Source organism: Artemia sp. Qi Xiang Cuo, chromosome 11 (assembly GCF_049724085.1).
Source record: "Artemia sp. Qi Xiang Cuo chromosome 11, ASM4972408v1, whole genome shotgun sequence".
NCBI lineage: Eukaryota > Metazoa > Arthropoda > Branchiopoda > Anostraca > Artemiidae > Artemia > Artemia sp. Qi Xiang Cuo.
The window spans coordinates 62,591,279-62,607,170 of NC_142804.1; the positions used below are offsets into that span (position 1 = coordinate 62,591,279).

General features: G+C 34.9%; 1 protein-coding gene across 1 annotated transcript in view; it reads left to right on the plus strand.

Moving 5' to 3' along the window:
- Positions 1 to 15,892, plus strand: part of LOC148947222 (intraflagellar transport protein 172 homolog) — a 214,545-nt gene that overhangs the window by 110,424 nt on the left and 88,229 nt on the right. The window contains exon 16 of the mRNA XM_089096541.1: positions 7,842 to 7,999. Coding sequence (XP_088952667.1) covers positions 7,842 to 7,999 — 158 coding nt within the window. The remainder of the gene's footprint in view (positions 1 to 7,841; positions 8,000 to 15,892) is intronic.

Consider the following 15,892-nt stretch of genomic DNA (forward strand, 5'->3'; position numbering starts at 1 on the left):
ATACTATGTGCAAACAATCGGCAAATTTTATAACTTAAGAACCTTCCCCTGGGGATGTGGGGGGTCATGTTATACCCAAAGGCATAGTTATTAGGCCTTTCAACTAGGATGAACAAAATGGTTACCTCAAAATTTGACGATTTTGTACAAAAAGGGGCGTTGGAGGGGCCTAGTTGCCCTCAAATTTATTTGGTCACTTAAAAAGGGTACTAGGACTTTTAATTTCCGTTCGAATGAGCCCTCTCCTGGTCTTTTAGAACCACTGGGTTGATACGATCACCCCTGGGCAAAAAAACAAACAAAAAGAAACAAAAACAAAATTCCACATTTTTGCAGATAGGAGCTTGAAACCTATTCAATAGGGTTTTCTGATACGTTGTATTTGATGGTGTGATTTTCATTGAGATCACTTGACTTTTAGGGGCTATTTCCCCTTTTTTCGAAAACCAGGAAAATTTTCTCAGGCTCGTAACCTTTGATAGATAAGACTAAATTTAATGAAATTTATAGATCTGAAATCAGCATAAAAAGCCAATTCTTTTGATATATCTATTTGTATCAAAATTCCGTGTTTTAGAGTTTCGGGTGCTATTGAGCCGGGTCGCTCCTTACCTTACAGTTCGTTAACGCGAAGTATTTGATATAATACACAGAAGAAATTAATACCAAATTCTTTGCTATAAGTCCTATTAATAATAAGACTCCTTTTCTTATTCAAAATCTAATGGCAAAAAAATGATGATAAATAATGCCATCACTCTCAACCGAAGAGACAAAGAAAGTTTAGTGTCCTAGACATCTTTGTTGAAAGTTTTCTTTTTGGCTTATTTTTGTGATTCCTCTGTAAAAATATTTAAATGTTTAAGAATGTGTAAATTTTATTCCCCATATTTTTTTTTCGGAATATGGCCCCACCTTTTTAAACTGGGTCAATAAATGCTTCGGGTTAACTTATGCTGAACGACAAATATTTACTAATGAGGAAATAAAAATTGCTGTAGAGACAAATGACTCCGCCTTTTTAAAACCTAATGGGTTCTTTTGCGAGAAATTTTGAGCCAATAGAAATAATGACAATTTTTAAAAAACAACATTTCGTACAAGTAAAGTCTCTTTTTCTATGTGTCTTAACCGTCTTGGGTTAACTGACTGTCTGCGGTATCCGCCCGTTGCCTTTGCAAAAATGTCAGCAATAAGCAATTCAAGGAAAAAATACAGACAAGTAATTATTTCAGGAATAGACCTAGAGCACCTTCCAGCTTCGACAAAAACACAATAACTAATAAATTAATATAAATAATATTAATATAATATTAATAATATGTATATAAATATATATTTATTTATTACATATATATTAATATATAATTATATAAAATATAATTAATATATGTATATTAATACAAATATATTAATAACTTCATACTTATTATTAATAAATAATACTAATAAAAATATTAATATGAATTCTAATAATCGTTCTAGTTGTGAGCAAATTAACTGCTGGAATTATTTTGCGAATTAACGGGAGCGAATTGTGTTAATAATCACTGTGGTCCATATGGAGTCATTAGCTAATAAATCATTCCAGGTTGGCAGTTACTTTGTATTAACTTAAAATAAATATGTATTAAATGAAAATTTCCACATGGAATGTACCCCTAGCAATTTGTTGCATAGATGAGATTTGTCGGTATAATTCTCTGACACTGAGAATTAAAGCAGAGAGATTGATTAAGAAGCAAGCAAACATGGGTTTAAGAGTACTATACTGGTTTCGTTAATCATCCCAGAATAACTTATGAAAAACAGAAACAGAGAGTTTACTTGTAAAGTCTTTGTTACTAACTTCGTGCTTTTCACCGGCATAAAATTATCATAGGCAGCGCAATAGCGCTGCCTAAGTAAAGAACGATGTTGGCGAAATGTATTATTTGTTATTGTTTTGTTTTGTTTTTAGACCAGGGCACTTCGTATCGAAGGAGTTGTCGTAGAAACTTCGAAAAGGGCTCATTCGATTAGAAATTAGACTGGCTTGTGCCCTTTTTAATAGTCGAAAGTGATTGGAAGGCAACTAACACCCCTTCCACGCCCATCATTTCTTCAAACATATCCAATCCAAATTTTGAGATAGCCATTTTGTTCAACGTAGTTGAAAGTTCTAGAAATTAGGTCTTTGAGGATGATAACCCCCTCAGAGCCCTCAGGGCAAAGGATGTAAGTTATGCCCTGGGGGTATATAAGGTTTTTATAGAAAGCTATGCTGTAGAAACTTAAAAAAGGCTCATTCGATTTGAAATTGAAACGGCTAGTGCCCTTTTTAATAGTCGAAAGCGATTGAAGGGCAACTAACCACCTCCTCACGCCCACCATTTCCCCAAACACATCCAATCTAAATTTTGAGATTTTCATTTTGTTTAACGTAGTTGAAAGTTCTAGAAATTCGGTCTTTGAGGATGATAACCCCCTCAGAGCCCTCAGGACAAGGGTTGTAAGTTATACCCTGGGGGCATATAAGGTTTTTACAGAAAGTTTTGTCGTAGAAACTTCAAAAAGGGCTCATTTGATTGGAAACTGAAAGGGCTAGTGCCCTTTTTAATAGTCTAAAGTGAATGTAGATCGATTAACCCCTTTCACATTCAATCAAACTTTAGAATTAGCCATTTTGTTCAACGTAGTTAAAAATTCTGGAAATTATGTATTTGAGGATGACAAATCCCCCAGAGCTCCCAGGGCAAAGGTTGAAAGTCATGCCCTGGGGGCACATTAGGTTTTATAGATAGCGTTGTCGTAGAAACTTCAAAAGGGGCTCATTCAGTTAGAGATTGAGAGGGCTAGTGCCCTTTTTAATAGTCGAAAATGATTGGAAGGTAACTAACCCCCCTCTCAGGCCCACCATTTCCCCACACACATCCACTTAAAATTTTCAGATAACTATTTTGTTCAACGTAGTTGAAAGTTCTGGAAAATAGGTCTTTGAGGTTGACACTCCCCCCAGAGCCCTCAGGGCTAAGGTTTTAAGTTATGCCCTGGGGGCATATAAGGTTTTTATTGAAAGTTTAGCGTAGAAACTTGAATAAGGGCTCATTCGACTGGAAATTCAAAGGGCTAGTGCCCTTTTTAAAAGTCGAAAGTGATTGGAGGGTAACTAACCCCCCTCTCCCGCCCACCTTTACCCCAAACACATCCAATCAAAATTTTGAGAAATCTATTTTATTGAAGGTAGTTGAAAGTTCTGGAAATTAGGTCTTTGAGGATGACAACCTCCCACAACCCTCTGGGCTAATGTTGTAAATTATGCCCTGGTGGAATATAATGTATTTATAGGAAGCGTTGTCGTAAAAATTTCAAAAAAGGCTCATTCGATTAGAAATTGAAAGGGCTATTATCCTTTTTAATAGTTGGAAGTATTCGGAGGGAGAATCCCCCCCAAGCCCATAGTTTCCTCAAATATTTCCGATCAAAATTTTGATATGGCCATTTTGTTCAACGTAATTGAAAGGTTTGGAAACTATGTCTTTGAGGATGGCAATCCTCCCCCCCCCCATACCCCTCCAGAAAAGGGTCGTAAGTTATGCCCTTGAGGCGTATAAGGTTTTTGTAGAAAGTTTTGTCGTAGAAGCTTCAAAAAGGGCTCATTCGATTGGAATTTGAAATGGCTAGTGCCCTTTTTAATAGTCGAAAGTGATTGGAAGGCAACTAACACCCCTTCCAAGCCCACCATTTCCCCAAACACATCCAATCAAAATTTTGAGATAGCCATTTTGTTCAACGCAGTTGAAAGTTTTGGAAATTATGTCTTTGAGAGGGACGCTCCCCCCACAGTCTTCAGGCCAGTGTTTATAAGTTATGCCCTGGGGGCATATAAGGTTTTTATTGAAAGCTTTGTCGTAGAAACTTGAAAAAGGGGTCATTCGATTAGAAATTCAAATGGCTAGTGCCCTTTTTAAAAGTCAAAAGAACTAATCCCCCTCCGCCACCCAACTTTACCCTAAACACATCCAATCAAAATTTTGAGATAGCCATTTTGTTCAAAGTAGTCGAAAATTTTGGATATTAAGTCTTTGAGGATGACAGCCCCCCCCCCCTCCCTCAGCCTTCAGGGCAAGGGTTGTAAGTTGCGTCCTGAGGGCATATAAGGTTTTTATAGAATTCATTGGATGGTAACTAACCCCCTCTCACGCTCACCATTTTCCGAAACACATACAATCAAAATTTTTAGATAGCCATTTTTTCAACGTAGTTGAAAGTTTTTTACGTAGTTGAAATAATTTCCCAAATTATGTCTTTTAGGATGTCACCCCTCCCCCCCACCGCCCTCAAGGCAAGGGTTGTCAGTTATGACCTGGGGGCATATAAGGTTTTTATATAAAGCGATATTGTACAAACTTCAAAAAGGACTCATTTGATTAAATATTGAAAGGGCTAGTGCCCTTTTTAATAGTCGAAAGTGATTGAAGGGCAACTAACCCCCCTCTCACGCCAGCCATTTCCCCAAACACATCCATTCAGTGTTTTGAGATAGCCTTTTGTTCAACGTAGCTGAAAGTTCAGGAAATTATGTGTTTGAGGATGACAAACCTCCAGAGCCCCCAGGGCAAAGGTTGTAAGTTATGCCCTGGGGGCATATAAGGTTCTTATAGATAGCATTGTCGTAGAAACTTCAAAAGGGGCTCATTCAATTGGTAATCGAGAGGGCTAGTACCCTTTTTAATAGTCGAAAGTGATTGGAGGGTAACTAACCCCCCTCTCACGCTCACCATTTCCCCAACCACATCCATTCAAAATTTTAAAAAATCCATTTTATTGAACGTAGTTGAAAGTTCTAGAAATTAGGTTTTTGAGGATGACAGCCCCCCACCGCCCTCTGGGCTAAGGTTGTAAATTATGCCCTGGAGGCATATAATATTTTTATAGAAAGATTTGTCGTAAAAATTTGAAAAAGGGCTCATTCGATTGGAAATGGAAAGGTCTATTGCCCTATTTAGTAGTCGGAAGTATTCGGAGGGAGAATCCCCCCACGCCAATCATTCCATTAAACATTTCCAATCAACATTTTGATATGGCGATTTTGTTCAACGTAGTTGAAAGGTCTGGAAATTATGTCTTTGAGGATGACAATCCTCCCCCCGTAGCCCTCAAGACAAGGATCTTAAGTTATGCCTTTGGGGCATATAAGGTTTTTATAAAAGTTTTGTCGTCAAATGGCAAATGCCCCCCAACGCCCATAATTTTCCCAAACACTTCTAATTTAAATTTTGAGATAGCCATTTTGTTCAGCGTATCAGAACGGTCTGGAATTATGTCTTTGAAGATAACAAACCCCCAGAGCTCAGGGTAAGGGTTGTAAGTTATGCCCTGAGGACATATAAAGCTTTTATAGAAAGCATGGGCATATAAACCTCGGAGGGGCTCATTAGATTTGTAATCAGACGCTCTAGTATTCTTTTTAAGAGTTAAAGTGATCGGAGAGCAGCTACTCCTCTCCTCTTCACACATACTCTTCGTAATCTCCCGAAATGCATCTAATAGAAATTTTGAGATGGTTATTCTATTCAAAATGGTCTAAATATCGTATAACAAGGCTTTTGCGGTTTAAACAATCCCCAGAGATTAGGTGCAAGGGTTATAAGCTATGCCCAGGGGGTATTTAAGGTTTTTATGGAAGGGATGGTTGTTTAAATTCAGAAGAGGCTCACTCTTTCTTCCTGAAAGAGACTATGTTAATATAAAACGAACAGAATTAATAAAAACAAAAATTTCAACAAAATAAGTTTTGTAAAAAAAAGTAAAGAATTCTATTATACCAAAATGAGCAAAAATAGAATCAAATAATCTACCAAGAATACAACTACCACAAATCAGTATCAAAAAATAAACGAAACCCAAAACGCAGCGTGTTTATATATTGACTAAAAAACTTTATTGGTTATGATTTATGAAAAATGAAAGATTTAGAGGAAACATAGCTTAGCAGTTATAAATAAATAGTTGAATGAAGATTAAAGTGTTAAGGTTATTTTTTTTTGCGTCCAGCAACAATAAAATTTTACCTTTAAGGCAATTTTAGCGAGCAATTGCTACGAACAATTTTTGCTTGACTGTGGAGATATTTTTTGTTGGAACTAAAAGTCGCTAATTTTGAAAAAAAAAATAAACCTTTTCTATTTTTTTTAACTAAAATAAAGGATAAAATTTTGTGTTATCCTATCACAATGCCCTATAAAATGCCCTAAAGGCTTCAATGGCTTAATTGTTAACTAAATAAATATTATATCAAAGAAAAATTATTATTATAAATTACCTTCTTTCGTTTTCTTTCATTAACTACCAGTTCTAAATTTCTTGCGGCCTATAATCGTGTATTTAGGAACGTTTTTTTTTCGAAATTCTTCCCCATGAAGAGGAAGGGGTATTAGACCAGGCACCATCATCCACTCAATTTTACTAGATTATCATAAAATACTATTTTTCTAGAGTGAAATTTTACAATATTTTGAAAAAAAATCTAATTTTTGAGGCAAAGCCTCTCTTACCCTCACAACCTTCTCATGAATAACTCCTGAAAGGGTGCATGCAAAGCTTTCTAATTTCAATTTATTTAGGGGCTAAGTGAAGCCCCTAGGGGTAGGGGCTAAGGTGAGGTTGGCAGGGTGGGGGAGGGGAGAGAGAGTTGAGTATAATGAGTGATGGAGACTGGATTGGTTATTATTATTTTTCTTTTATATTTTATTTTATTATTTTTATATTATATTTATGTATTATCATTTTTAATTCACTTATTTATCTATTTTTCTATATTTTTTATTTTTTATTATTATTATTTTTTTATTATTATTTTTATGTTTATATATAGGATATAGTTTATCTATTTTTGGTTTATTTATAATTGTTTTAATTAAATAGTTGAGGTTTATGTAAATAGTTGAGTTATTAGGTAAGTAGTTACGTGGAGTTTCGCGCGATCGCAAACCTTCATAGGTTTTCTCCAGCGTGAAAGTGTTGTTTAATTTATTTATTTGTTTATGAATGTGGATTAATAAACTTATGAACTTATAATAATTTATTATTTGTAATTCTACGCCTCATATTTCCATTTAATCTACGAAGTTTCCGCGCAATATTCCTTACGAATGGTCTTCCTAACGATCGAATCAAAATTCGTAATATACAGAATGGTTTTAATTATACCCTCTTGTTTTATCTTAGTCTTAGCAGAGTTACTCTGATTGGCTCTTTTAATCTTGTTTTTAATTATTAGCCCCTCACGTCATATGGTTTCTGAGGGAATTTACGAGTAGTCTTCCAAATTTGTAAATTTATTTGGATTTTTGTATTGATATTTATTATTATTATCTACTTTTAACTAACTAATAGCACAAAATCAAAGGACGGAACAAAACTAATAAATAAAAAAAAACTAGAAAAGCAAAAAAAATGTTAAAAAATTTTTTTGTATATTTTCAAGACATTTATGTATTATCTTGTTACCAATTATTACCTATTTTTAACCCACTAATAACACAAAAGTAAATGACGTAACAAAACTAATAAGAAAAAACAAAAAAAAAACTACGCAAAATGTATACGCAAAATTTTTTTGTGTATTTTCAAAGCATTTATGTATTGTTATTTATGTAAATATGCTATGCATGTGAGACATTAAAGTATGTATGTTACTTATTACCTATGTTATGTATAGTCATTTATGTTGTACTGAATTTATAATATTTGTTTTGATATTATTTATGTATATATTTTGTTATTATGATGTATATCTATCGTTATTTAACATTACCAAGTGAATTGAAAGTACCCTAACTTAAGATATTTGTTTATAGAAGTGGTAAGCATAGAAGACGCCTGGGGAGAATATTGTTGTGTGATGTTTGACTTTGATGAAGCTATTGTACATTTTTTAGAGGCCGGAAAAACAGCTCGTGCATTTGAAGTAGCTGTTGAAGAGAAAATGTGGGAACAAGCTCTAGATATTTATCAAGTAAGACATGTAGTTTGAGTGTACGCTGATCATTAATCGTCATTGGTATCACTAATATGGTTGTCCTTACGCGGGGTCTTATTTAGGAATAAAACTCTTGGAATTACAAAATATACAAAGGTATGGTTGCTCAAAATACGATGAAAATATGCAAATGTGCTGTTCAAAATGTGTTGTTGCTCAAAACCAAATGAAATTATGCAAATGTGTAGATTTATATCCACATTATATGCAGTGGCGCCAATTCACGAAGATTTGGGGCGAGGGGTTTCATTTTCTATAACCAGGAAGAGGGGGAAACCTGCCTTTATATTCAATTTTCTCAACGGAAATACTAAAACAGGAATTTTTTAAAGAAAGTTCCCCCAAATAAGGTATTTTTCAAAATATAGGAAGGAGTGGGTGCATCCTGCCTCATGGGCACCAAGGTAGGATTGCACTCTTGAAAATTACACTCTTGAAATTAATCGAATTGAAACTGCATACAGTGGTGGCAATTCACCAAAATTTAGGGGGAGGGGCAAAATACACTCTTCGAAATCTAAGGGGCAGGGGGGGGCGGTTCAATTTTCTCAATGAAAATACAAAATAAGGCTTTTTCAATGACCCCCCCCTCCCTCCATAAAGTATTTTTCAAAATCTTGGAGGGGTGGGCACATCACCCCGTGGACGCCAGGGTAGTAATGAAACTCTCTTAATTGCTTGGAATTACGATGAGCTTATATGCAGTTTTGTCAATGTACAATTTTTGGGGGTGGAGATTCATTTTTCAAAACCTTGGGAAGAGGGTAATTTTGTTGTTTTTTGAATTTTCTAAATGAAAATGCCAGAAAAGATATTTTCATTGAAAATCCCTTCCCCGAATAAGGTATTTTTCCTAATCTGATAGGGATAATGGAACATCCCTCCCCCAGTTGAAGCCATCTAGTGGGAACCCCTCCCCCCTAGTGAACGTGAAGCCATGTTCACTTATGTTTCATACAGCTAGAAACATCGTTAGTTTCAGATAATGAAATAGAGGGATAATATCCGTGTATGGACTATTCTCCTTTGGGGTATTTTATCCTGCCTTCAGCTTTGATGCAATGCTACTTTTAGTCCTAAATATTGTCAAGGTAAAGTTTGTAAAGTATTTTCAAAGTGAAGTTTATCAAGAATCATCATCTTTATTCCTTGATTAACCACAAACTTTAGTACCAAAGCTACGTCCCAGCGGCCAGGAAGACGAATTTTTCAACCCTGATTTGAAACAGAAACGAACCCTATTTTTGCGTATAGGACAAAAACGAATCAAAATTAAATTGCACGAGCGAAATTCAACTCCTGGCAGAAGCTGGTTTAATAGAATTTGCAGTAGCCTACCTGGAAAGCCGTCACATTGGTACAAATTCATTCCATTGACACACGTGCCAAATTTGCAGGGGATTTCAGAGGTCAATTCACATTCATTGATATCGATTTCACAAGTGTCTCCCTCATACCCGGTTAAACAATCACACAAGAACACGCCAGAGGTAATATAGGAAAATTCTTCCGAGATATATATTCCGAGACAGTAATACCCTTAGTCATAAATATATCGTTGGTGATGATAATCTCCATTATTTGATAAAACCTCCAAATTTAATACCAAGCCATAATAATTGCAGAGTATGTACCAAGACAATACTACCCATAGTCCTAAAGCAAACAGTTCATAGTAACGACCTGTAAGTAAGGAGTGACGCGGCTCAGTAGCAATCGAAACTCTAAAAAACGGAATTTTGCAGTAGATACGCAATAAATAAATCGCAATAGATAAATAAAAAATGGCTTATTATGCTGATTCCAAATATTTATGATTTATTAAGTTTAGTGATAACCATCAAAGGCTACGAGCCTGAGAAAATTTGCCTGATTTTCGAAAAAGGGGGAAACACCCCATAAAAGTCAAAGAATCTAAAGATTCTTTAATCGCACCGTCAGATTCAGTGTATTAGAGAACCCTATTGTAGACGCTCTAAGGTCCTATCTTCAAAAATGTGGAATTATGTATTTTTGCCAGAAGAAAGATTGCCTCTTTTTTTCCCCAGGTGTCGTCGTATTGAACCAATGGTTCTAGAAAATCAAGAGTGGGATCATTCAAACGGAAACTGCTAGTTCTAGTGCCCTTTTTGAATGACCAAAATTATCGGAGTATAACGATCCCTCATCCCAAGCCCATTTTTCATCCAAAATCGTCCGATCAAAATTTTTGAGATAGCCATTTTGTTAAGCCTAGTTTAAAGTTCCCAAAACTATACCTTTGGAGATAATATGACCTCCCACAGCCTCTCGTTTAAGGTCTTCTCAAAAATTTCCCTATTGTGTAGCCTACGTATAGTGTTTGTTATTGGGAAGTGTGCATACATTTTTCGGGTGAGGAGGGGTGAATTTCTTACCGAGGATTTTCCACGGGATCGATTCTCTATAGGGAGAGAAGTTTCTGGGGGATAAAATTTTCAATAGAAATTTTACACTGGGGAATTTGCCAGAATTCCTATACGAAATTATTTTATTTATCTTACTTTCTCTTTGCCGACTATTTTCGTATGGAGATTCTGGGGTCCCCAGGATTCAATTGTCTTGGGGATATATCCTAGGGGAGACGTATTTTTTCGTGGAAGTAGAGCTGGATTTCCCGGCATTATTTAGAAAACGATCACAATTTAAATAAAAAGAAGTTTGAGGTTGAGCCGGGAGCGACCCGGCTCAACACTAACCGAAACGCTACAAAACGGAACTGTTATACCAATAGATACATAGAAAGAGTTGGATTTTTACTCTGATTTTAAATATATGTCACATCGAATTTAATTAAGCCCATACAATGTTGCGAACCTGAGAATGTTTATCTCATTTTTGAAAAAAGGGAAACACCCCCTAAAAGCCGTATAATGTCACTTAAAATCACACCATCAGATTCAGCGGATTCTAGAACCCTGCTGTAGAAGTTTCAAGCTTCCATCTGCAAAAATGTGGAACTTTGTATTTTTTTTGCCAGAAGAACGATCACGGAAATGTGTTTATTATTTGTTTTTTTTTTATGTTTTCCCCAGAGATAATCATATCGACCCAGTGGTCCTAGAATGTCACAAGAGGGCTCATTCAAACGAAAATTAAAATTTCTAGTGCCCTTTTTGAGTGACCAAAAAAATTGGAGGGTAACTAGGCCCCCTCCCACGCTTATTTTTTTCCCAAAGTTACCGGATCATAATTTTGAGATAGCCATTTTGTTCAACATACTCGAAATATCAAATAACCAAGTCTTTGAGGACGACTTAATCCCCTAAAGTCCCTGGGGGGAGAGCTGCAAGTTATGAACTTTGCCAATTGTTTACATATAGTATTGGTTATTGGTAAGTATACAGACGTTTTCAGGAGGGATTTTTTTCTGGTGGAGGGGGGGGGTCGGAGGATTGAGTTACATGGTAGGATCTTTCCATGGAGGAATTTTTCATGGGAGAAGGGAATTCCCATTATCCAAAAAACAATCAGAAATTAAATAAAAAAAATTTCAACTGAGTTTTTTCAAGTGAAAGTAAGGAGTAACATTAAAACTTAAAACGAACACAAATTATTACGTAAATGAGGGTGTTCTCCCCCTAGTCAATACCTCGCTCTTTATGCTAAAGTTTTTTTGTAATTTTAAAAGAGCTATCTATTCTAATTAAAAGGCCTTTGTGATTCAGGGGTCAGTCTTAAAGACTTGGAACAAAATTTGAACTTCAGTGTAAAGAGTGAGGTATTGACTAGGGGGTGAACTCACTCATATTAAGTATATGATTAAGTTCGCCCCCTCTTCAATACCTCGCTCTTTACGATAAATTTCAAATTTTGTTAAATAATGGCCGATATAAGTAATAATTTGTTTGTGTTATTTTTCGGCCAATCTTAGCATTTAATTTACCTTAGTTAAGCATTAATTAAGAATTTAATTTACCTTAAGCATTACCTTAAGCATTTAATTTTATTTACCAATTAAGCATTTAATTTACCTTAAACAGCTTCATAACTATGATTTTTATGTGATAATAAACCAAAGATTTTGTATGTCTTCGGCTCTGTTATTAAATAATAAAAAAGTTTTTTTCAGCTGAAAGTAAAGAATAACGTTAAAACTTAAAACGGACATTATTTCGTATATCTTTTAAAGATCATTTTCATTTATTTCAGTCATTTGAGAATTTCTAAACTTGTGACCTCCATTTGCATAAAAATATATTCAAACTCTTTGGCCGTTTTGTTACTATGCCTTACAAAACTAGTTCTGTGAATATCGCAAATCGTTACTTGGGAGAATCTTTCCATAGAGAAACTTCTCGTGGGGGAAGGGAATTTTTCATGGAGGGAGAGCTGGATTTCCCAACATTATTTAAAAACGATCAACAATTAAATACAAAGCAAGTTTTTTCAACGGAAAGTTAGAAGCAACATTAAAACTTAAAAAGAACAGAAAATATTACGCATATGAGATGGGCTGCCTCTCCTCAATAGCTCACTCTTACGGCAAAGTTTCTTTTTTAACTTTTAAAAGAGGTTATTATTCTTATTAAACAGCCTTTGTGATTTAGGAGTCATTCTTAAGCAACTGGAACAAAAATCAAACTACGGTCATTATTAGTCGATAAAAAATTAATGTGCAAATTTCGTTTTAATTATTCTTGTACGGTGAGCCAAATTCAAAATCTGCATTAACTCAAAAACTTTCAGAAATTAAATAAAAAAAAACAAAATTTTTTACCTTAAGTAAGGAGCAACATTAAAACTTAAAACGAACAGAAATATAAAGTAAAGCTGCGAGAAAGAGTCAAACTTTTGCATAAAGAGGGGGGCGTTGAGGAGGGGACAGCCCCTTTCATATACGGAAAAATTTCTGTTCGTCTTAAGTTTAAATGTCGCTCCTTACTTTCATTAAAAAAAAGCAGTTTTTTCTATTTAATCAAAGTAAGGAGCAACATTAATACTTAAAACGAACAGAAATCATTACGTATATTTGGGGTCACCCTCTCCTCAAAACCTCAGCAACCTAAAGATTGATGTGACCTTGATAAAAATTATACGTTCAATTCATCATACTTAAAACTTTGGAGCAGATGTTTTTAACCCGATAACAGCAAAACTTAAAATTGTTAATTTTTCCTCCGAAGGATGGTCATGGAAATGTGATTATTGTTATTGTTTTATTTTTTTCTTAGGGGCTACCGTATCAATCTTTTGGCTGTAAAGTACCAAAATAATGCTTATTCACATAAAAATTGAAATTTCTACGAAATTTTTCTTTTAGCAAAGGAGGTAGCGAAGCAGCTGTCTGACTTTTTCTCCATTGTGTGTCGCAAAACAACAATTTTGACTTGAAAAAGGCCAAAATGCTATGGAGTAAAAAAAATCTATGACAGTTAATCGATTTATAATTATATATTATCCTAGTTTCAGAGGTCCTAAAACGACACCATACCATATTCATCCCTTAAGATTCCTGCAGTCTCATTTGAAATAAATGGCTATTAAAGACAATTATATTTAGCCTTGTCTGATTAAGATGATTCATTGTATAATTGTGAATATTTGGTCTGTTATGGGGGGATTGGATCTTTTTGCATGAGGTGAAAGGGGTGTCTGAAACCTAAAAACGGGGATTTTTGTACCTACATTTTCTGACTTTCCATATGATGTCCTTTTAATAAAAATGAGAGGGGAAGTGATGAGAGGGAATCCTGCCCTAACCTTCACTTATTTGAGAAATTATGTGGCTGAAGTCATGTCGCTGTTTTTGCGGCTGAAGTCAAGAGCAGGGGTGCTGTGGGGTGACAGCTCATCTCTTATTGAAAAATATTTTAATTGTAGCATAAAAGCTTATGTTCATGTACAAGCAGTTCTGTGGTAACTAAAACAAAGAAACATGGTGTTTATTACCGGTGTTACCGCATAATGGTTTTAATACCTTCGTAGGACAGGACTGGGTAGGGAACATCCCCTAGGTTTTTCCGAAGAAACTTCTTTGAAAAACGTGAAAATTCTGACCCTAAATGTAGCTTCTGACATTTAAGACCCATCCCCCTTCATCTTCTCTCATTAGTATTTTAAGGGGTGCGATTTTTCAGACGCTTTTGCTATTCTCAAACCGGGGTTGTACGAAAATGGAGGCTTAAACTTAAGCAACTGGATCTGATAGGGATGCCAGCCCTCCTAAAATTTAATAGAGCCCTGAAAATGATGTTAAAACGATAGAACGTAATTAAAAAAAAAATCAAGTTTTTTTCAAAGGAAAGTAGAGAGTGACGCTAAAACTCGAAATGAACGGAAATTATCCTATAAATGAAGGGGCTGACGGGGCCTTAACTAGCTCAATCTTTACGCTAAAGTTCGACTTTGCAAGTGCTTACGTAGACGCAAATTTGAACTAATTACGAATCATCGAAGAATCAAGCTACCGAAAGGCAATTCAGCTCTATGCTCCTCCTCCCCACCAAAGCCAGTAAGAATGCAAGAAATATAACCACTTGATAATTTTACTCGTCTTATCTGTTGGTTGTTTTTCAAAATATTTTATTGTTTGAATCACAAAGAAATTGACTCGCTGTTTGACTACATGCACCTTTTGTCTCAAAGCATCATGTTGGAAAAAGTTAGGGCTCCTTCTCCTTTTCTCTTCTATATCCTTTTCTATTCTCTTTTCTATTCCTTTTCTATTCTCTTCTCCTTTTGTTTCTTCTTCTTCTTCTGAAATAAGAGAAGAAATAAGAGGAAAAAGTCAAACTTATACATAATTATTGAGGCAGTGAAGGAGAGCAGCAATTTCTTCACCTTTCTTGTTTCTAAATTTACACTTCACACTAATTTTGGAAAAACTAATTTTTTAATTAATCTTACTTAAAAGTCAATGTTCGCTCTTTACTTTCATTTGACTTTTTTTTAGTTTAATCTTGCTTGAAACTCAGTCATGCGTTGCTTGTTTATCCAAAGCTAGTCACAAAGTCCAGTTAACAGGACGGAACCGCGATATAGTAGGTTGCACGTAATGCAACGGATCATGGCAATAAAGAAAATGCACTGAAGTCTCAATGAATTTATTTTTCTCGTATTGCTATACGAAGTGTTAAAAATAGGACAGAGCTCTCTATTGATTTCTAAGAGCCCGTATGTTTTAGCAAGGTCAGTTCTAAGGGGCTCAAATATTGGATGCCGAGGTCATATTAGAATAACTGCAGCCTTGAGGCCAGGGATATAAATTGCAATGGATTTTGATGCCTATACATAGTCTAGATCTCATTTTATTCCTCTAGACCTTGTTTTTCCCTTTCGGTTTCGTTTGTAATTACTAAATGTTTCAAGTATGAACAATTCTTATGATTAAATTTATCGTTATGATTTTATAAATTTTTTGCTGTACGCTTGGCTATCCGTACAATTCAAATTGCATACTGCAAAATTTGACTATATTCAACCATCCTTTGGATTTTTTTTATAGTTAGAATATTTATCGAAATATTTGTTTGCCCCTTCCAGGCTTTCTTTTTTGAATAAATGCCAAAGCTTAAGGCTATAACCCAGAAACAGGGAAAACGCTTTGCTTCAATCAAAATTAGATATTCCTGAGGCAAGCGGAACTAGCGTGTTTCATTTTTTCCTGTTTATTATTGGTGGTAACCAAAGGGGATAAAGACCAAAATCATTTTCAAACTTTCTAATGAGCCTCTTTCTATTACTTTGAGACGGAAAAATTTTTCCAAAAATAGAACGAGCTAAATTACAAACTGTTTCCGTCAAGCAAAGTTAAAAAACTTAGAAGGAAGAAAATGAATTCCTAATTCGTTTGCTTCAGAATAGGAACATTTAAATAGAAAAAAACTAAAGATATTTCTTAAAAATATA